The 23265-nt window shown below is 38.7% G+C and overlaps 3 protein-coding genes across 9 annotated transcripts in view; 1 reads left to right on the top strand and 2 right to left on the bottom strand.

The window, feature by feature from the left end:
• Positions 1-1670: 1670 nt before the first annotated feature.
• Positions 1671-11659, bottom strand: LOC136413003 (ankyrin repeat and SAM domain-containing protein 1A-like). 3 transcript variants are annotated; one of them, XM_066396304.1, is made up of 21 exons: positions 11426-11658; positions 9820-9900; positions 9606-9759; positions 8848-8993; positions 8678-8791; positions 6926-7155; positions 6742-6874; positions 6561-6680; positions 6400-6498; positions 5951-6139; positions 5661-5898; positions 5351-5604; positions 4906-5293; positions 4416-4581; positions 3215-3684; positions 2793-3161; positions 2501-2740; positions 2289-2441; positions 2104-2235; positions 1889-2050; positions 1672-1836 (listed from the first exon to the last, which is right to left on the bottom strand). In XM_066396304.1, the coding sequence occupies exons 1-21, from the start codon at positions 11527-11529 to the stop codon at positions 1690-1692; spliced, it is 4089 nt and encodes a 1362-aa protein (XP_066252401.1). In that variant the 5' UTR covers positions 11530-11658; the 3' UTR covers positions 1672-1689. The 3 variants fall into 3 exon arrangements, with proteins under 3 accessions (XP_066252403.1, XP_066252401.1, XP_066252402.1); XM_066396305.1 differs by lacking the exon at positions 5951-6139; XM_066396306.1 differs by lacking the exons at positions 5951-6139; positions 6400-6498 and having other exon boundaries at positions 1671-1836; positions 11426-11659.
• A 341-nt stretch (positions 11660-12000) lies between these two features.
• LOC136412865 (transmembrane 7 superfamily member 3-like) lies at positions 12001-14236 on the top strand. The gene is made up of 7 exons (XM_066396067.1): positions 12001-12186; positions 12407-12769; positions 12824-13249; positions 13304-13471; positions 13522-13674; positions 13727-13987; positions 14044-14236. Exons 1-7 carry the CDS (start codon positions 12093-12095, stop codon positions 14214-14216), a joined length of 1638 nt encoding a protein of 545 aa, XP_066252164.1. The 5' UTR covers positions 12001-12092; the 3' UTR covers positions 14217-14236.
• A 255-nt stretch (positions 14237-14491) lies between these two features.
• Positions 14492-23265, bottom strand: part of toy (twin of eyeless) — a 30020-nt gene continuing 21246 nt past the window's right edge. For 3 of the 5 annotated variants that reach the window (XM_066396191.1, XM_066396193.1, XM_066396192.1), the window contains exons 5-10: positions 22484-22700; positions 20275-20421; positions 20086-20168; positions 17935-18122; positions 15852-16069; positions 14492-15414 (exon numbers count right to left, since the gene is read on the bottom strand). In XM_066396191.1, the coding sequence (XP_066252288.1) occupies positions 15326-15414; positions 15852-16069; positions 17935-18122; positions 20086-20168; positions 20275-20421; positions 22484-22700 (942 nt within the window). In that variant the 3' untranslated portion in view covers positions 14492-15325. The remainder of the gene's footprint in view (positions 15415-15851; positions 16070-17934; positions 18123-20085; positions 20169-20274; positions 20422-22483; positions 22701-23265) is intronic. The other 2 variants (XM_066396195.1, XM_066396196.1) reach the window with 1 other exon arrangement.

Below are 23265 nucleotides of genomic sequence, written 5' to 3'. Positions count from 1 at the left end.
TGCAGCAACCAAAGCCTCAAAACGATATTCGTTTGCTCTATTATTGCTGAATTATTTACATACCTCAAGGTGGAAAGCGGGGAAATGTTTAGTAAAAAAATTTGGCAGTTGTTTTAGCAAACAGACCTTGGAAAATACTTTTGGACTTGTTCAAAAAATCGTTTTTATAGTCCAATTATTGTATATCATCATAACGTATATCAATATTTATATATTTAGTGTCATTTACACACATATCAAATATGTATATTATATAAGCTAATATCAAGGTTTCAATATGTATTAAATATTTACTTTAATTATTAAAGTTTTAATATATATATATATATATATATATATATTCAAGCTTAATTTTAAAGCGGAATGCTGAGAGATCAACATGTAAATATTGCCACAATACTAATATGCTATTCTTATGTATCTCATTTTGATAAGAGTTCGCATCAACAAGTCATAAAGCTTTTAATTTTAGTCAAGCATACAGGGTGTTTTTGAAAATCCCTCCAACGTGCCTTGTTACCCAACTTTTTTAATTTCGCCAGAAAATTCTGGAAAACGCGAGAACGCCAGTTCTGCTTTACGTTGCCCATTTTAAATGATTGAGGTCGCTTTTTTTTGGATCTGACGCTGACATAAAATTAAAAAAAGTAAATTACCACAATATGGCAACATCGCCACACGTTTGACAACAAATGGCGGTATATTTGTCCAAAGTTGACGACTTTCTACTTCAGGAAAACAGCAACGTCACACCGATTTGGGGGTTGATTCCGATATGGTAATTCAATTTTATTTTCAAAATAAAATTGCCATGTTGCCAAATTTGAAATGCTTCACTTTCTTCTGACACTTCAGACTGCGTACCTTTCATAGAAATGAAAAAGTAAATTTGTCAAAATAGCTCAACGTGGCAACGTCGTCTGCGCTTTGACAACAAATTATTTTACTCCGCCAACTTTAAATTTCGGGACTTACAGTTGATAAAAAATTTCTGGGAAACAGGACATTAACAAAATGCAGCGACATGACCATATTTTAATAGACTCTTATATAATATGTATGTAAGAAAGAAAACTGCTAGGTTGCCAATTCTCATAATGTTAAAATATCGCTGCCATTTTGTGGGTAATTTTAAAAACAAATGAAAACTACAATGTTGCTAAATTTAAATTTCGATTCAATTAAAAATTTCTATTTTAGTTGGGGCTGTTTTCGGGAAACTGGAAACGTGTCCTAACTGAAGGACACCAAGAAGTGATTTAAAAAAATATAATGAGTATGAAGAAAGATTCCAGAGAATAGACTATTTCGAAAGAGATAGAGTGAGAAAAGTGCTTGACAAAAGAGAAATTATCCATCGCGTTAGGACATAAAAATACATTTAAAAACACCCAGTAATAATTGTTATTTTAAAACGCCTTTCCAACGTTTTTCTCATCAAATTTACAGTGAAAATTTAAAACAAAATTTAAAATTACCAATAAGTTTGACTCAATTTTATTTTGGTTTCTCCTTACTTCCAGATTCCGTAATACATCACCATGATTAAAATTTTCACATCTGGTGGTTTTCTTCAATGCTTCCAACCTTTTTAGGATACTTCTTACCTGAATTAAACTTCTCAATGTCACTAAAATGGACCTCATGCTTTTGTGCGTATCATGAATAAATTTGCTTACACTCTCAAATCTACGCACTAATATCGCTACTTACAACCTTAGTTGGCGTCTTGTTCTGGCTGCCAGAACTGGCTGGTTCCACTGCAATGGAGAGCGTCAGCGGCATGATCTTCAATGGGTGTCCGTTCAGCTTCATATCGGCACTTTTCGTCGTCTCCTATATAGAAAATAACAGTGCTGTTACTAGCTAAAAAACTCACTTTATGGACCTTGAAATCCCTGCTGTGGGACGACACTGAACCGGGACTAACTGCGGTCCTACCAGAGTCGCTCTTGGGCTTGCATTTGTTCGTGACGTGATCCCTTAATGCCATCTGATAGGCTAGCTCAAAGGCTTGACCCAATGTTAAGATTATTTCAATGGTATGCTCCTAAAATTGGAATAATTTCATCGAACATAGAGAATATTTAAATGGAACCTTACAGGGCTGAGGGCCTGGAAGACATGGCAGTATTGCAAATCATTATCCTTAGTAATATAAGCGAAATATGATTGTTCTTCGTCGTCTTGGCAGGCGCAGTTTATGTTCACTATTTCATGCTCGCAAATTATGCTCTGGAAAGGCACAAGTTGAGAATTCTAATGAGCCTATCACAGCAGAAACATACTTGATTTGAAGGATTAATGAACTTCACTCCTTTGTAGGAGATGGAAAGGACGATCTCTTCGAGATAATGATCCTTGGATTTTACCACTTTTTGGATCGATTTTTTGGTCGATTCAGTGCCTTTGAATTCTTTTATCGATGTAGAGCCCCAATACTACAATTGCATACGTATTAAAAATATTAATGTTACACATCAGTCAGTTTCAGACATACATTTGCCGCATACTTCACCGCCCCAGTTATAAGCAAAATGGGCTGATGCCGCCACTGGCTTTTGATGGAATTATTGCCCCCCACAAAAATCTCATTTTTCTTCTCCTGTTTAACAGGGGGAGGAGGTGCTGGCCTTGACTTTTTATGTCTATGTCTTATGGTGCCAGTATTACTTGACCCTGAGTGGTTGCTTTGAGCTGAAGGTGAGGGCATCTCCATGTCAGGCTGACTAGTCGCTTTCTATCGCAAACTTTTAACAAACAAAAGTCTCAGAAAAAAATAGTCTTTTTACCAATAGAGTTGCTTCAGTGCTGATATCCTCCATCTTCGGTCCGGCAACAATATTATCGCCTCCACTAACACTGGCCAAAATCCTCTTTCTATGGCCGATTTTATCGATATCCAAAACAGCGGAAAGTTCCACATCCCATATCCTCTTAATCCTCTCCATATCGTGGTACAAGTGCTTGTTGAAAGTGTCAAAATAATGCTCTAAGTGAATCCTCCTCAGCCACAATCTCACAGTATTCTGGTCTTTGTTACTATTCCCAATCTGGTGCACTTTTAGGGGCAGTTGCTTGATAGCTTCCAACATGGTGCTAAGCTCCTCTTTGCTCGTTATTCCCATGTCTGTGAGATCACTTTCTTCTATAACTCCATTCTAGAATTTTATCAGAAGGTTTTTCCACACTCATTTTGTTGTTTGTTACGTACCAAAAACCCAACATTATCGAACCCGTTGGACATAAACAACCCCACATAATCTCCCATCCCAATGCTTTGCAGCCACTTTTCTACAGTCATCTCCGCCACATTAGTCAAACTATTCTGTGAACACGATATGGTCATTAACCTATTTTGAAATTCTTTTTCCAGTTCGGCAACAAAAACAGACTCCCGGACGATTCCGGTCCCGAAGGAGGCCATTATTTCCTGGATTTTGGCCCACTCTTCCTGCTCGTCGAACGGACTTAGAGCCGACATTCTGTCTCCTTTGTTGGCTCGGTTTTCTTTATTATCCGACTCTTTTTCTGAACTCGAAGAGATTTCGTTATCGCTTTTCAAATCATCGCTGGTCGAATTGTCGTAAACGCGTTTCAGCTTTTTCAGAGTTTTAGGGCGTACCGCAGGGATGTTCATGTTGAGACTTTCGAGGACGCCGCTGCCTGAACCTTTGATCAAGCCTGAATAACAGGTAAAAGTGTCGGAATTCCGAAAAAATCACTTATGAGCAAATTCAGCTTTTAGTAGGTACAGGGTGTCATGTAAGAGGACCACTAGATTTTTCTACCTTATGCTGGGATTTTTATAACAAGCAATGTGTCTTCTAGCAGTTTTTCAAGCCACCCAAACATCTTCTCAAAAAAAATAATTGAACACGAATTTTCCTGAATATCCAATGACCCGCTTTCGGGAACATCTTTCGTACATCGTCAGTATCGCCGAAACCGCTAGTTATAATGCCCGGTCAATTATGAAAAGGTCGCCTTTGTGAAGCTTCGTTAAGAAATCGATATTGTAGTTGGGGCAATTTTTCTGATTTTTTTTCTTTTTTTAATCCACCCCTGGCACAGCACTCTTCCATTCGGACTTCAGATATTAGAAAAAGAAACAACTTTAAACCAAGCTGCACTAAAGTCATTGGCGTGGGTTGCTTTGTAGGGTACGTAGGAATTTTCTAATTTCCAATAATTTAGCTGAACCCGCGAATTGGTGCTACCGCAAAAAAAGAAATGGAATTTTTTGGTAATTTTCATATTTCAACCACTCAAAATGGACGCAAAAGTTTCGTTAAAGAAACCTTTCAAAAGACCACTTTTCAAACTTAACCGACATCGTAAAAACTCTTCAAAAGACGCCTGTACCTGCACATTTTTGACTGCCTCTCCTTGAGAAGAAGTCGCATTGATCTTACCTGAGTACGGAGTATCTGAATGATACTCTTCAAGAATATTATCGACACTTCGATCAGAAAGAGAAACACTGCTGGAGAAGCTGCCGCTTGATTCTCTCCCACCGCCCACCAAGAGGTATTCCTCTTCGGTTTCAGTTTCCATATCCCTGGACCTTCTTTTATATTCCTGAACGAGTGATAAAAACGCTCGATAAAGGGTATTTAAAAAATAAATAAATCAAACGGGAAATAATAATCATAAAATCTATTTAATAAAATAACAGTGCGAATAGAAACAAAGAATAATAAATAATACTAACGATACGTTTGAACAACAAAATGCCAACAATGTGCTGCAAAAATAAAATCGTACAATAGAGCAAACTTATCATACATCTTGGTAAAATAAATGCATGCACCTATTTCTCGTTAATAGAGCAACTTAACAACATTAATACAGCTGCGCAATAAAATACTGAATATGAAAAACTGCACTTAATCACAAACTCACCTGACTCAAAGGGCGAATTTTCTCGTAAATGATGCTCTCGGCCTGCATGGCAGAAGGGGGCGGATGCTCCGGAGTCGGGGGTTGATTATAGTGTGTGGGAGAAAGAGGATAACTCTTGTTTTCTTTATTGCTTTTGTATGTCTTCTCCCCATTCTCCGATATCATGATATAAGCACTGGAAACAAAGGTCCGTTCTGGAGCCGAGGGGATTTCATTGCTTTTCTTCAAACTATAATCCTCGTAAGCATCATTGTGTCTGCGCAGCTTTCTTCTGGGATTTTGCTGCTTAATCAGCATATTCTCGTACAAACCCGTAATGGCCACAGGTTCTAATTTCTTCCGACTGTCCAGATCTTCGCTTTTGCCTCTTTGAAGTTCGCTCTTTGGTCTGAAGGAGAAACAAAGGCAATGAAATATCACTGAGGACTTGAAGACCCAAAACAACCTCTCAATGGGATCATCATCCAAAGCGATATTGAACACATTCATCTCCACATACTGATCCATGCTGTGCCCATGGGACAAGGCTCTTCTGCCCTCGAATTCATTCAGATTATTCTGGCTTCTGGTACCGCTGTGTGCTAGAAACAGGTACTCGTAGGCTCCATTGCTGACTCCATCGACTGAACTGGACATTGGTTGCATGTGAGTGGGAGAAAGAGGGACTGATCGTCTTGGAGGCTTCTTCGGAGGAGTGGGCTGGATCACGACTAACTGATTAATGAAAGGAGACTTTTGAGCCCATAGAACCTCACCGAGATTTTACTTCCAGATCCAGGACTGTGGGACCCTTTATTCATAGGAGTATAAAGAGAAGCTCCGCCACTATCAGGTCTTCGACCATAACCTAAACTAGAAGCTGCCGATGAGATGGATATTTGATCGGACTCCTTATTAGAGCAACTAAGGTAGTTCAGATCCTCAGAATGGGCGCTACTATCCATAAACTGTCTAGGGGCCGAAGGCAGATGGTAGAGGCTATTGTCCGAGTCTCTGGAATGGTTTCATTAAGAGGTAGGAGACAAAAAGGAGGAAAGTTGCACACCTAGAGGAATCCGAGTTTATACAACTAAAATTATCATCCATAGGCAAGCATTCGTCACCAAGAAAGCTCCTCTGGGGTAAGCTATCGGCAAAACTAAAAACAATACCGTCTAAAGGTGAGGAGAGTTTGTCTACTTTAACAGGTCGCATGCGTTTACAGGTACCGTTTTGAAGTGAGTGGGGGAGAGGCCTAAAACATGCAGCTGCAGAAGACGGATAATGTGATGACACTCTGTCTGAGCAAAGAAAAATGTATAAAGATCACTTTAGCAGGATGATTTTCATAGAAACGAGGATATTTCTTGGTAACATAAGCATATTCCAGGACAACAGAATGATAAACCTTTAATTCAATAAAAGCACACCCTAAATCAAATAAATTGCCAGCCAAGCCAGAGTGCCATCCTGACAATAACTCAAAAAACTAATAAAATAAACTTAGCTCCTTACATGCCTGAATAATTCATATCCATATAGACATCATGATCATTATTATTTGCACTTGTACTGACACTTCTAGAACTACAATTCGACCGTGTGCTGCTAAAACTTCAGAAAACATAAATCAAAAACTCAAAAACCTACCAGAAAATTAAGAGAGGTGGACTTACATGGAGTGTTGTGAGACGCCCGAGACCCTCCTGTCTTCAAATGCCTCAGGAGGTCGGGCGTATTTCTGGTAATCCCACCTTTGAGGGGATGTGCAGGGCGAAAGCCCTGATAGTACTGACCTAAGGTCAGAATTTTGAGGGTAGTCATTTGCTTTAGCGAATGGAGACAACGTTGTCATACCTTGCATTTTTGGAAGACGGCCTCACGTTTTCATAAGGACTCCCCAAGTCTGAATCCGTGTTTGGCAACGTTGGAAAGGGTTGGTTTACACTCTCCCCGTCACTGTCTACTAAGGGAAGACCGCGTTTGTGACCTGAATGTGTTGGATTATAGCTCAAATCATTGAATTTTCCGCAAAACCTACGCTTCAGCAAATTGATAATTTCCTGAGCTGCCTGGGCGTTATTGAACTGACTCAATATATCCATAACTGTGAGATTATTGGAATCCCTTATTCCAGGATTTACCCCGTGTCCCAATAAAGTGCGAGCTACCTCGACTTTTCCGCAAAGAGCCGCTTCGTGAAGGGCCGTTCCGGATTTCGTACGAATGTTAACGTTGAAACCGGCTCGCAGAAGGACTTCAACGACAGCCCTAATAATAGAAAATTACTTAAAAGTGATTAAAAATCGACTTTTAATTGATATAAAAGATGAACTCAAATACACCTCGTATGAATTTAACTGAATGCGTAATGGCTTGTCCAGGCCGATGTAATATGTAAGTTCTATCATGCGTAAATGAGGCAGATTGCATCTAGATGCCATCAGATGCTCTCTGGAATATCCTATATTGCTGTTTATACACCGTGTGGTAATTAGGACGCAGTGGTTTAGGAATTTGGGAAGTTGCTATACATATTAATGTAATCTGGTACGAATTAAAAGAGAAAATCCGCAGTGTTATTGGTAGATAAAAGGAACACTTTTAGTATAAAATATTTACGTGGTTTTGGAACGATTTTTAATCTTTGAAATCACTTACAAAACCTTGCAAACCAAGCAACACCGCAAGCTCTAATAAAAGAAAAAATTTTATAAATAACAGAAATAATCTGCATGTTTATTTATTAGGGAAATACGTGAAAATCTATTCAGAATATCAATATTTCCACCTCACATTTCGAGGTGGCAATGGATAAATTATTTCCATCATAAGCATTGACACATCACAATGTTTGAACACTGGTGAATTTACATAAGCTTAAAATTGATAAAATGTGAAATTTTACGCGTGCGCAGAAAAAAATTATCTGGCGGGATGTTTATTTCTTTTTTTGTTGGATATTTATGACTCCGCTTATGAAATACTTACCACGTTGCAGAGGGCAAAAATTGGCAATAAAAGTCTGAATTATTTGAAAAGATCTCTATCAATAGGGTTGGGTAACAAGGTAGCACAGTAAAAAGTTTACAAATTTTAAAACAGCATTTTATTAGGCTCTACAATGCGCAATTACCTATTTAATTACCTCTGCACAGCTCCTTATGTGGGGCACTACGGCAAATCTGAACGCTCGACCTCGAAATTGACGTTTCTAAACCGGTACCACCGGGTTCCTTTCCACTTTCTTCTAATATCTGAACTGTGATTTTATGTTACCAGTTAATTCCTCGAAACTACGCAATTCATGCACCCCAAGTGACATATTCAAAATTTTCTTAAATTATTTCACATTCGAATTTCCTAATCTTCTTCCACTCGACGAAAAAGGTAATTAATCCCGCTTGATCAATACGTGCATAAACGCGTAAACTCTAATGGCCTACGTCGTAAAACGTTCCCCAATTAGTAGGGCAAAATGACCATTAATTGATTGAGCCAGTAACCCAAACGCTGAAATGTGCATTCGAATCGCATTAGGCATCCGCATCACGGCACTAAAGCCGTGCACCTTCCTGTATCGAGGGACACAAAGGGGGTGTTTCTGTGCAACAGCTTGTTTGTTGCATACACCTGTGAAATTCATCAATGCGCCGATTCTGGATTTATTCGCTCTGATGATCCCTTACACATCGCTGCCCATGTAACGCCAAAAGCACATGTACATGTACACCGTTATTACCACCTTTTGTTGCGCTATATCAAGCACTTAAGTGAAAAAATTTGAGCTTACTTGTGCCCGTTTCGGCTGGCCAAGTGGAGGGGTGTGTGAGGGAAAACTATGTCCGGGGTTGTTCTTTGGATCAGCATTGGGTCCATTCTCACCAACAGCTCCACAGTCTCCAACCTGCACCAAGAAGTTGCAAATAAAAAATTGATTTTTTTTGCTAGAAGCTTCTATACCTTCCATATTGAGCTGCCAATTCTAAAGCAGTTTCTCCTCTGCAGTTTCTTATGCCAGGGTCGCAATTCTTTTCTAACAAAGCGCTAACTACTCCAGTGTGACCGTATTGGGCTGCACAGTGCAGGGCGGTTTCATCATCTTTGGTCTGAAATCCAAGCAAAACTCCCCTTAAGGCGTGCATTTATACCAAAAGTTCTTCAATCAAGGCACAAACTATATAACAACATATTTCAAAGTTTCAATTTATAACCGAGCACTGCATTCGCATCTTTTCAAACAATTTGAATATACGAAGTTTCCTCTTACATTAGTCCCATAAGAAAGTTTCTTTTCAAGGTGCGGTTATTGGATCCAGGAGAAGTTATTTCTGTTATGTTGCAGTTTCCAGGCAGGAATTAATCTTTAACGAGATAATTAACGAACTCAGACACACGAAAATTGCCCAATCCAGTCCGTTCCGGTACTAAAACGGACTCGCAAACCCACTACATGCAAATGTAATGTTTATCTAATTTAATATCACCTGAGATAAGCCGTCGAAGCACAAAGAGTTAAGGCTGCCTGGAGTTTCCATCTTAAACTTCAAAGTTATCACTCGGTGCGGTATCTTTTGAATTAAACTGAATTTAATATTCCGAGTTTCCTGCTGCGAAACCGGTATGTTTCGTTTTTGTTGCGAGAATCTTATACAAACTTTCCGCAGCTTTTCAACTGATTTTCTTTAGTTGAAAATCATGCCGAGAAGTCATAAGCTTACCGTTAAATTCACATTGCAGCAAACTGGCCCGGAGAGGAGAAGTTTGACGATTTCGAGATGTCCAGACCAAGCTGCTAAATGTAAGGGAGAGGAACCTTTGCTGTCAACTATATTAGGGGATGCATCATGATCCAGAAGGAGGCGGACAATTTCTCTGAGAGAATGAGTATAAATATTAGGTCAAAATATGGAAAATTATAACTTTGATGTTTACGTGTGGCCGTTCAGGGAGGCATGATGTAAGGAGGAATATCCGCTATTGTCTTGGACATTGGCACCCGGCCCTCTTCTTAAGCTGAAACAAGAAGAAATTATTTATTTCAATTAGAGAAATGTAGGAATGTTCTTTCTGTTGAACTCATATATTTAGCCGAATCGATCGACTCGAATTGTTTTCGTCGTTTTGCCACACCCGCAGCTCACGCGAGAAATTTTACTCTTCCTGCCTGTCAGCGAGCAATTTTATGGAATTTAATTAACACAATAATAGAGTTTTGTGTTGAAACTACGGAAAGTTGTTAGCTATGGGTTTATTTACAACGTTAAACGCAATTTTGATTGTGACATCAAGATTTAGGTATTGTTTTATTGTTCGTTTCTTAATCAATTGGTTCCTGTAACTATATAGGCGCCAAATCAAAATGATACAAATCATCTTAAGTAACTATGCAGATTTGCAGTTTGAGGATAAAAAAAAACTCTACCAACAAATCTATATCTACAGGATGCGCGACAATGACAGAAAAGTCGTTACGACTTCAGTTTTGCGGATATGGGGTATTTTAAAAACTGCCTTTTAAAACACGAATTCATCTGTCTCTCACGCGAAGTTTTTCTTTATCTAACTCATTATTCTTTTGCAAATGTTGCAAAGAGTCTTTTTGTTATATGAAATTCAGCTTCTCTAGAAGAGTATAATATGTTGTTTATATAACTTTCTTACACAAGCAAATATCTATATGCAAATAAAATTCATAGGTTAAATTAGATTTAAATATATAAATATTTTTCAAATAATATTTATAATTAACTGTAATAACTTTAATAATTAATAATTATATTATTATATATAATTATATTATATTTAATAAATAAAATTTTTACTACTTCTATACTAAAAACTGTGCTTTACCATACTAACTCTGCTGAGAGAGGGACTAATTAAAGCACCTAGCATGGTAAAATAATTTTTCCACACTTACTGTATCATAATCATTACACAACCACAAAAGATTGTCTTGTCAAATTTTAATCGACATTCTCTGACACCAGCAAAGAAGAAAGTACTTAAGGATGCTGATATGCCACTGCTTTTCGTGTGATATCTACCTTATACCCTATATCTCCTACCCCTTAAACAACTAAATAACTCTCACAGAAATCAAGAAACTGAGTAATACATAAGCAGGATTTAAATGTATCTATGAGAATTATATTTGCAGGTGTGTTCGAGGCTATGATATGTTTATTATGTTCAAATGTAAAAGGATATTCACATAATATTATTCCCAAAGAGCTGGAAACATGTAGTCTTTGAAAGGTTAGTTAAACGCAAAGTAATTGCATAAACAATATACTATAATCGGTGAAGAATTATTAAAATTGTTTAAACCAAAGTCCTCATACCTGTTCCAAGGTTAATGTCTGATTATCTTAGAGGGCAATTTCACCACACATACTTTAAACCTTGATATTGACTAATTATCCATAACGTTAACAGTAACTATAACAATTAATTTAAATAAAATAATAAACCTTAAACCATTTTGGGGCTTCAAAATTTAAAAACAAATACGACTTGACAGCTGATTGTAACCCACCTTGCAAGGGGACCACTCCTTTTTGCCCTTTGTCCCAATATTTTCTCCACTACGATAGTGTTTCCCTTCCTGGCGGCCTCCAACAGTTCCTGGTCCTTCCCCATTGCAGCCCTTCCTGTTAATTTCACGGGAACACCTTCATTTTACACATTTTACACGCGTAGTATTCGGCACTATATGTTCATTGATTACAACAACAACCACCATATTGCGACTGGAGCGCCTCTAGTAGCCACTAGCTGCAAATCAGGATCCGGCGGATCTCCGCCATTATCGATTTTAATTTGGTGAATAAGACCAGGACTAAAGCGAGTGTGTTTCTTCTTTGTTTAGGACTATAGGAACGAAAGTGACAGGTACTGTTTGATTGCGAGAGTGATTGACATTCCTTTTTTGGTCACGTGCCAAAGAAGCTTCTTATAGAAATTCTTCAAATTCGATTAGGGCTTTTCTCTTCTTCTAAATAAATTAAAAGGACAAGGATGTAAACTATAATTCTGTTAGATCCGAATGGCTGTAAACACTAACGTAAGGAGGTACAGTGTTATATGTTATTGAATGTTGCTGAATTTTTTATATTTCATTTGGGTTTTTTGGGTTTATTTTTATGATTATAATAATTTAATGTAAAAAATATAATAAGGTGCAATCTTTGTTACCAATCAACATGCCTGGAATTCCATCTAAATTTAACTGTATAGTGTTTTTTATATTATTTTTCACTGATACTTATATCTCCAGAACTTCTACAGAAGCAATTTGTAAGTTAATATTGTTATAACAGCTCCAGATAAGCAATTAACCCCTGATGAACTCCTATGTGAAATAAAATTGTTCTGCTTATTTTTCCTATATGTATAGGTTAAGTTCTTGAACTTCCCCCATATCATTCAACTTTTGAAAGGGCTTTCTTAACAACCCCGATATCACAGGCAAAAAAGCCCTAAATTGCCCCTAGTTTTAAATTAATTACAATTTTAGACACGCAGATTTCCATCAACCTCAACTATCTCCCTCCAGGAGAATCCATCACAAAGTTTCGACAGCTCACAGACCTCGATTATAATAATATCATTAACATAACAAACATACATCCCAATGTCAGTTTTATGGTAATACAAATCCATACACTTGTAGAGAATTTAACTCTATCTTACATTAACCCTATCGATATAAACTCATTCACCATGGGGAACCACATCGGCTTGGTGTGGAATGATGAGATATCAAAAAAATATGGCTTAAATACTAGAACTAAAGAGGCGTTGTTATATTTATTTCGTCAAATGCCACTATTGGCCCCCGTGGATGTGCTCATCTCAGTTAAAACATACACCAAAGATGGTAAGATTTTTGTGATTTCTTGGAAGAATTAGAACTCAATCTTCATGTTTCTAGATCCAGTCCCTGGGGGTTGCAACTTATCCTTTGAGACTGAAATTGCCCCTTACCAAAAAGTACATCTGAGTACTGCAGTTATTACGATCACATCTCAACCCCCTTCAGTATTTGGGGAGTTTTGCAACCGCAGTACAATTACTACTGAGATGTACTATTTGTTTTTGCCTGAAAATAGTAACAGTAGTGATGAATATTTCCAGAACATTGAAAAAATGATGAGCTTTGAAAATGTCATTAAGTATGGTACCAAAGTGCCTAATGGGATGGGTTTTACTAAATTTAAGCAAATGTATAATAACTATGTTGGGATTGGAAGGGTATTTGCTGTTGTGTCGACGTATCAGGGCAGAAATTCTGTCTATGTGCCCATAGTTTCTTATGGTTGTGATGTTAGCGCTTGGGAGGAAGACTGCTTGAGCTTTAGTAAAATCCATGTGTTGGAACTCAACTGCATACTTAATATATGTGAAATTTTAGGTGGTGTTTACTGGAATATAATAATTGCCTTTTCTGTTATTTGTGGGTTACTAATTTGTTTGGGTGGCCACAGGTTTTTTAAAACTACATTGTTCATTATTGGTTACACTTTTGGGGCTACAATAATGTCCCTTGTGCTAACTATTGATCACAATTTTGCTGACAAAGGTGAGAAGTTAATAATTTTTGTAGATTTTTTATGAAAAGTACAATTTAAGGAAAAGAAATTAATGTCTGCATTATGGGGCTACTCTTGGGCATTATCTGGTTGTTTTTATGGTGGAAATTTGGCGTTCCTGTAGTAGCTGTTGAGTTGACCTTTATATTGGCTGGTGTTCTCGTAGCGTCCACTTTGTTCTTTGTACAATGGGGTATTTATATTGAGTAAAATCATGAAAAACTAATGATTAAAACACATTTCAGGTGAAACAGATATATTTTCAAATGACCTAAACTTTTGGGTGTTATTTGCCTCTATTGTAATGACCGCCCAAATTCCACTTTTGTACCTTAAACCACTGTACCATATCATTGCTTTGGGCTTGTTAGGGTCTTACGCCTTTATCGGGGCAGTAAACTACTACATGGGAGGAAGCTTATACTATATTTTAATCAACACTTACCGCAGGTTAACAGTGAGGAATTTTGGAATGGCTCTCCTTGACCCACCTTATCAGTGTTTAGGTAAACATAATGTTGTTGTATGGTGATAGTTTTTATAGGCGATGTTGCCTTTGCAGAAATTATCTATACTCTTTTGTGGGCGGTTATATTTGTGTTGGGAGTATACGTTCAACACAGATATTCTATTGGAAAACCTCCATTTCCTCCTCATAGGAGAGGGGCGGAATTTACTTATCTAAATGAGAGGACACTTTTGTTGCATGAGGAACGACCTATTGTTTCTATTTAATGTATAGGAAAGGCTGCCATTTGCAGGTGTATAGTGCCTCCTTGACAATAATACTGTTTTTATTATTCTTTACAATTAGTGTGTATAGAGGGTATTTTTTAAACCTATTCAACTGAAGGCAATTTTTCTTGGAAGCAAATGAGAAAAAAGGTTCTTATAAATGTATGTTCAGAATCGCTTAATTTCGGAAATACAGGGGGTTAAAAGCAACCCTGGCACTTATACAAGGGAGTTTCGTGGGAAACTGGATACCCAAGAAATAACACAACTCCACATTGTATTTACTAATTTATTTCACAAACTAATTTTACACATCTACACAGAATACTATGTGCTACACTGAGTGCATTTTAATGTCACTTTTTATTAAAATTAATCACAGCAACAATAACTTACCAACATGTACGATTTACAGCTATCCGCGTATATTACTTTCGGTTCTATTTACAAAGCGCGTTTTTGAAGAAATCTTTGAATTTTTTACGTTAGTACCTTAGTTATTGGGCAGGTTTCTAATCATGCAAAATGACCATCATAGTTGTCTAAAAATGGTCTGTGTGCTGGCCTGTAAAAGATTTAGAGATACCTACTAATTTATACAAGTTCATTATTGCGTTCATCTCTAGCAACTCTACCAAAAATACAACATTGCTTCTGAATTGCTTAGTTATAGTGTTAAATTTTTTACAACATAGAAACAGAGTTAATTTACAATTTTGTATGCACAACTCTCTGCGTGGGAGAATTTTAAGACTGAGATGCTCCGGCGCACGAGCTCAACGTAGTTTACCCTGCTTTTTAATTAAATTACGTTTAGGTAACTTGCCATTTATATACACTGAACATGCTAGTTATTTACAATGCTCTCTTACCTCCAGTTTTAAAAAATTTATCCTGGAAAACGTCCACAAAACTAACACCTAACACTTATCAGTCACTTCACGATTTTCCTAAGAGCTCTCCTGATCGGTGGGCGTGACGCTCTGGACAGGGAGCACTCCGCTGGGGGGAGCAGGAGATGTCATGGGGGCTGGATGGTGCAAATTGGCCACCTGGGCTTCCTGGTGCATGAGTAAACTCGTCGCACTGGGAAACCCAAAGAGTTGAGATCACTGAATTCGAGGCCAGTAGTTCGAAGCCAGATCGGCCGCTTGCGAGGGAATCTGCACCGGCACTGAAACTCCCGCTGATATTACACCTGAAACAATGAAACATGGCTGGAGAATCTTCTCGAAATAATTGCCTTTAAAGCTAGCGAATTTATGGGAAATTCTTTGGCTTCCATAAATCAAACATTGAAACGTTTCCATAAAATCGATTTATCATTCTCGCTAAGCCACCGCGATTGTGAATCCACGGACGTAAATTTTATTCTCCACGATCAGTTTAAAGTGTCGGAGAAGGGTGGTTTCCAATTCTCGGCTCGGCGAACGCTCAATAATGTGCGAACTAAAGCGGGGGTGGAGACGACCGTTGTTTCGGTTGCAAGCTTCGTTTGAGATCTTCTCTCTCGGGAGCCTTCACGTGAAAGTGCATTTAACTTACAACAGGGCTTTGCCACTAAATTGCCCGACTAATAAAATTCTCTTATAATTCACTTTCGCAGTAAAGGGAAAATGTCAAAAAGCAACTTACCGGTGCCCGTGGAGACGGGCGTGCCCCCCGCGGAGCCCCCAGAAGCATACGAGGGATGATGAGTCGTCGGCTGCGAGTGGGCCACTGCAGGATTACAGGCTGCCGCCCTCGAGTTATATGAAGAACTTAAGGAATGCAGGGGGTCGTGGAACATGTAAGGGTAGCCCGTGGTTTCCCTTTGTTGCAGACAGCTGGAGGTTAGGCCACCGGTCATCGGACTGTAAAAGAACAAGAGGTATGCGGTTAGACCGTTTAAAGGGGAATTTTTTGATTCTGGAAAAATGTTCAGTATGTGGCGCTCCGACGGACAAAAATGATCCGTTAAAATGCGCACATTACAGGGAGTGAAAAGTGTGTTTAACCATTTTTAATACGCGAATAACCTAATACCTACATGACGTCTGTTTTTCGAGTTTAAACACGCGGTTTAATATTTGGAGTTGCGAGGTCGGTAAAATAGGATTGATTGCGTTATTTGGAGCTAATGGTTAGTGGTAAGTCCGGATTTGTTACCACTGTTCGTATTGACCTATAACTCAAAGTTAATGTAACCATTGCGCAGCATAGAACCGTCTCTTTCTGGTACATGCCCCGAAATGAAGGCAGAAGGTGTAACATGCGCGTCGGAGTAAGTGGCACTGGATGTGATTTGATAATAGAGGCACAGTGGTGGCAAATAAGAGTTTTAATAGTGAAAAGTTTTCTTACACAAATTCACATTTAAGTACGTTTCTTCCTAGCGGTGCGTTAGCGCACTATACCAGAAAAAATTATTCCATAGTTCTAAATATTATATTCAGGTGCAAATATCGGAATAAATGTACAAATTTAAGTTTTTGCTTTCTGCAATTGGATTTCGAGGTATGCTTAGGCAATATTAATTATATATCGAATTCTAAGAGACATGAAAACTTATATCAACTTTAGTACATATTGTACTCCTAGCGTGCGGTCGCGGCAGGTAAAAGACAGAGGCAAAAAAAGCGTGAAGCGCTCGACCGAGTGATTTATTGCTTCCTTTTATTTTTTTTTTATTTATGTCCAATGTTCTGGTATGTTTGTTTATGTTGATGTTTGCATGTGGGCAAGAAAAGTGTGGAATCTTCAAGTCACGGGATCTTTAGCTATTACGCCCGTTTTACCAGCCCTACCATTGGGGTCTCGATTGTTTTAAAAGAAGGAAATCATTCAAATCCCGAGATCGCAACGATATTTTGCATAGAACGTTCCCTTCACTGCCTACCCATTAGTTGAATTTTAGAAAACTTAATAAGGTCCATAATAATTGCATAGAAAATCAAAGTTTGAAAGAAAATTTCATAGAAACTACAAAACAACATATAAATGATACAAAAAAAAGACAGTGGCAGTGGGAAAAATATCATAGATCCTAGAGAGAAGAGTTAGTGGTTACGTGAAAGTCTGATAATCGCTATTGTTGACTTTAAGGGCTTGAGAAAGAACTGCATTCTTGGAACTTCAGACTCAAACAATGTAGAAACTAAATAAAACTAGTCAATGCAGTGGCTCGCCGAATCCCAAAGTAAAATAGAGATTCGTCCTCCCATTAGTTCAAACTGAGATGTCCATGCTTTACGAACTCGATTTTCGGTCTCATGTATACTATACGCGACAGCTCATAATGACTTTAACCAAAAGAAAATATTCTCACGTGACCATACCCCCTAATAAATTCCCTAATAGGATTTATTAGATTTGAACAGGCTTTACCACCAGATTGTCCCAAACTTATCTCTGGCTATAATACGACAAGCGATATGCATGCCATTCGCGTGAGTGTCACTCTACATAGAAAATTCGTGGAAAAAATCAGTTATAATCATGCAAATCAGCCGAAAAAAATCTAATTAAAAATGCCGCATGTGGCATGTATCCCATCTCATCTTGGCTGTCAGTGGGTAAAGAATGTTTAAATACGAACGGTAGCCCTGCTATGGAATTATGAAGTGACAAGAGGCATTTAAAGATATCAGGCCCCCTGCTGCTGCGCTTATTATCTCTTGAGACCCAGTTTAGTAACAGGCACAAAGGTAGTTTCACGTACCTAAATCGTTGTACGTACCTATAAGAATCAGCCATCGTGGCGATGGGCTGCGGTATCGAAGAATACATAGAATTAAATCCCGAATTGATGGATAATCTGCTGGTGGGTGCTGGAGGGCTGACGGTACCCACTTGGTCCACAGCTCTACGTTGGTTTCGCAGCTTTTCCTCGCGCCTCCATTTCGCTCTTCGGTTGCTGAACCACACCTGTAACGCAAGTCACAACATGTTTCCCTAAGAATAATCCAAATTAACCCCCCAAAAAAATTAATATTTGGAACCTCTATTTGTGTAGGCCGCAGTCGTTATGACATGAAAGATCAGCATTGAGAGGGAGGCAAACAAACTCCGACTTGAAGTAGTCAAACACCATATTGAATGCCCGACAAATTGATGCGTTTATGTTTACTTTTGTTGCCGGTGGGGTTGGGGCGCAATCCCTTTATTATATCAGGGGGCTTAATGATAAGTTAGGGCTTCGATATTGCCCTCTTACGCAAACGAGTGGCCATAAACAAAATTTTGATATTGAGAGGCAGAGAATATGTGCATTAGGTGTGTGCTAACTGTATTAGGTATAAATCTCTGGTCGTGTGTTCGTTTTCTCGGACGCTACCTCCTACTCCCCAAGGGAGAAGAAAGTTCTAAAGTTTAAGAATTTTAGGAATTTTCTAGTCACACAGATTCTGCCGTGTTTACACAGTTTGAGATGTTCCATTAAACCATCTCGTGGGTTTCTGTGTTGGCACCTCTCTATTTTGAAAGTTTTTCCTGAAAATTTCCTAAAAGTCTCCAAAGGGGGAATTGCGTGAATATATCGAAATATGTCTGTGCCAACTGCAGCGAATTCCCCTGGATCTCCTTTCATGTTTGCAAATTTTCTAGGGCTAGGCGGTAATAACCCAAAAGGTACATTATAGGGGCTTTCAGCAAATGAAAAGCCGTGTATGCAGTTTTGAGAAAAGCGGCGCTAACCTTTCGCCTTTCATTCGATGTTACTTATCTAAATTGCAACGTTTGCTATGAAAGAGTTTTCGGCCAAATATAGAGAGATTCCTTCAATGCCTTCGGCTTTTATGGGAATTTTCAGGAGGTAGAGATTTTAGTATATTAAAGACTAATTCTGGAGAGATATAAGACACTGGTTACCACGATGAAAGGCCAGAAATGTAGAGGATTTATGTATAAGCAAATATTAAATTCGTCGATCTTGCTCCTTAATGTATGACAGCATCATATACATGTGCCTACAAAAATTCCATTGTTCGCCACGGATCCTCTACATCTCTCAAGAGTTGTGCTGCATTTTTCCTTAGAAATTTTCGTAAAATCGTGTCAACCAGCAGTTTTTTACATCCTTAACCAGAAATTCCCAATCTTAATATGGAAATTGCAGTCCTGGCCTTGTGGATACTCATCAGGATTCTCCAGGCATAGTTTTCATGGATCTTAAAAAGATTCACACACAACAACCACACGAATCGTTTAGCTTTTGCCCCTAATCAATGTTATTTATTATGCGCCCTTTTGCCTCATGTAAATCGCACTCATTTATTTATAGGGATGGGGCGCGATGACACCCTCAATATTACGGGGATAATTTGATGGATATGCGGAGGTCGCAAAAACCCACTTACAGGGCGTCCCAGAGTCGACTCTCGGCATCGGAATGACGCTATGTGGACCTTGAAGGGTGTCCAATATGAAGAATTCAGTTTTTAGACAGTTAGACAAAATAGTTTAAACTTTGCTGATTTCATTGCTTTCCTCAGCATAAACCCTGCAATGTCTTGAAAACGGGTAGAGACATGTATTGGGCAATGACTTAATTTGAGGCAGTTAAAATACAGAGTGTCTAATAAGATAAATTAATTTTTGTAAAGTTAAACAAAGCAGGACAAATTCAGCAAATTTCATTGACTTTCTCAATGCAATCAGGCCTTTGCTGCAATAAGCTAGAAACCGATAGAGGTGCATATAAGGACGTTCTTCTCGTATAGTATCACTTTTCTTGCATTTAATCGACTCTGTAATGGTTTTGGAAATCCTCATTTTGACAATCGAATTTGGGACACCCTGTACATATAGAGAGAGGTAGAGAAAGAATTTTTCCGGCTCGAATATGAAAATGGTTCGCAATTTTCCTACTTATTTGCAAAAAAATTGTTACCTGGATACGTGCCTCAGGCAATCCAATTTTCTCGGCCAGCCTTTCCCTCGCGAAGACGTCCGGATAATGGGTGCGCTCAAATTCTGGAACATGGAGATGGGGATGTGTATTTTATTTGACGGAGCAATTTGCAAGATCCAACGTAATGGGAACTGGGAAAAACCCCCTAATATCAGGCGAAAACAATACCTTTTTCTAGACTGTCGATTTGCTCGTTGGTAAATGAAGTTCGGTTTCTTTGAAGTTTCCTTTTCAGCCTTAATCTAAGCTGGGAATCTTCGTCGCCGGAGGAGTTGTGCTCAGAGTTCCCGTCTGATGTGTTCTCATGGATGGCGTCTGGAACAAATCCCGTTTTCAGTATGCTGATTGCGTTAATACCCATTTTACAATATAAAACCCACAGCGAAATGTTTCCCTGAAATTGCCGAACAAAATGGAAAGAGCTTTCAATAGTTCAAACAGTTTCAAATTAACGTCGCAAAATACTTTCGGTCTCATTCATATATAATTCCGAAGCGCAAACAAAGGGCTTTACAATTTGTTCTGCTGGTAATAACATTTTGAACTGCGCCCGCTCTGAAACCAAATTAAGTCGATAGAGGCTCATTAATGTATTAAATAAATTACAGGAGCTTTTTTGGACCAATAGATTCATGTTACTGCAGCTCGCATTTGTCACAAAACGAACGACTTTTCAATAAAACCCGGTACAAAGTAATATAAGCTAAAAATTTCAAGAACCTGAAATTATGCAAAGTCCTGAATAGAGATTTAGCCGGCAGAAAATAAAAACAACGAGCGGCTGCGTTCCCCACGGCTGTTGGGGTAGAGCTTGGGGTAGGGGGAGAACGGGGGTGAGGCGACGGGAGAAAACCGGGGGGACCGGGGAAAAGGATCAGAAGATGAAATAAAACAAGGAGAATGAAATAGCGAGGGTGGATACAAAATAGGGTGGAGTTTACAGAAGCGGAAGTAAATAGGGACGCGCAGAAACAGGGTGGGAAATATATAGAGATGCCAACTTCTCTGGTTCTGACTGCTTGCTCGTTCGCCTCCATATGACGCACATGTTACTGCCTTGTTTTCCACCAATTCCGCGATATTTCGAATAAAAACGTCGTATATTGCCCTGGAAATGCGGTAGCGATTCTGTTTTCTGATGGAAATGATTGCCCGGAGAATGTTTCCATGAAATTGGAATTTGGAAAGTAAAATTTTGTTTTGTTCCATATTTCCAGCACTCTGTTACGAGAGATCTATTGGGTTTGGGATTGTTCTGGAAACGCAAATGGGGTTGAATGCTGATTGCTTTCTGCAGAATGTGCTCCAACTAACCTAGACCAATATGATGTGGATGGGCAACTGGAAAGTGTGCATTGCTGTGCCCGAGGACCCATTTACCTCTTGATCCACCACTGAGTGTGATAGAGGACTCTCACTAAGGACAACGGTATTTAAAATGCAAGTTTCAGGTAATAATCATCAATCAGAAACAAAATTAGGATCTTAATGGAATGGGTTAAAAAAAAGAGAAGCACATCATCCAAAATTGTAAAGACTCGTAGAGATTCTGAGAAACGAAATACGCCACTGTTATTCATAGATATTGGAATCTCATAATTTTGAATTTGATATTTTATTAACTTAAAACTCGACAATTCGACTCCCTAATTTTTGCTGTATATGGCACTGATTTGATGGAAGATATTATGAACTTCCATTGTTTATGAAAGACAGTGGCGTACTGAGGTTCTGAGAGACTTCACACATATGTATTCCAAAGTGCAAGAAAACGCTGACTCCTGATGTTATCTCGTTTGGAAATCCCAAATGAGTTAACTTCAAGAGTAACCGTTTCTCCTATTATTACCTTTTTCTTCAGCCCTCCTGCCCTGATATTTATAATATCACCTAAAACTTTACAGATTTTATGGAAAACTCTTTGGGTTTTTATAGCCTGCGGAAAACAGTGGCGTACCTGGTTGTTACAACTTCTACAAATTTGCCAAAATGCAGGACATGAATAGCGGATGTTTTCCGCATTTTTTGTCTCCCGCTTTTGGTACGGCCCTGATATTTTTAAGTAGCCATAAAATCGGCGAAAAATTCTTATGCCTATAACCTTCTAGAGCCCATGCAAAGCCATAATGTACCCGGTTACTTATAATTTTTTAAATCAAATAGCCTTATTCCTGACGAATATCAGAGTCTCTTGCTACTACGGTTTTACCAGTATATCATAAAAAGCAGATTTTCCGCATTTCAACCCCAATTCGCAAAACAAATCTCAATGGATTATTTAGTCAGCATTCTCCATTAGGAAACGAAATCATAAATCCTAGATGTGCTGACATCTAAACAAATAGGCCACATTCGCGTGATTTATCATCACCCTTACCTCGTTTCTGGATATCATCCCTGGTAATTTGCGTGGCTAGAGTGGGAGCTGGATGCAATCCAAGATGGGGAGCAGTGGGGGTCCCCGGGTACCAGGCCCAGCTGGGCGCCTGGCCGTTAAACATCCGCAGTTTATCGTAAACGGACTCGTTTTGGGCCGAGGCCTGCTGTTCCTTTTGACTGGCCAAGTTCCGAAGCACTCGATTTATCGAGGAAACCTGAAAAGAAGAAAATGATGTCGGTATCAACAATGTAGAAAAACGAAATTGGCTTGTGGGAATGTTCGAGGCCAGACAAAAGAGAAGCCAGATGCAATTCACGCAAAACATAACTGGCTTATCCCTATCCCTATGAAAGGGCGTTATTACGCCCTTATTCTTCGGGTTAAATCAAGTGGAAGTAAAACACCTCGTCACTGTACGTCAGCGACACGCATTCGCCTACGAAATATTCCCTAAGCTTTTTTAACGCATGGGAGACTTAAATTAGCATATGATTTATATTGCAGGGAATTTCCAATATTAAAGAGTTTTCTGATTCAGACACACATGAAGCAGGTACTTGAAAACCCCAAAAATTGCCAGTAAATTTCACTTTTAATTCAAAACAATAAAACTGTAAAGAAACCTGAATTTTCATCAAATTCACAACTGAAAAAGTCCTGTACCTTAATGCCTCAAGGGTCTTGACATTATTTTAAAAGTCCTGATTGTGTGATCAATGTCCAGACACGTTGAGAACACACTCACACCGGGTGCAAAAATCCTGAACACGGCTCCGTCG

This window comes from Euwallacea similis, chromosome 13, assembly GCF_039881205.1.
Source record: "Euwallacea similis isolate ESF13 chromosome 13, ESF131.1, whole genome shotgun sequence".
In the NCBI taxonomy this organism is placed as follows: domain Eukaryota; kingdom Metazoa; phylum Arthropoda; class Insecta; order Coleoptera; family Curculionidae; genus Euwallacea; species Euwallacea similis.
This window is presented reverse-complemented; position numbering and strand designations above follow the sequence as displayed.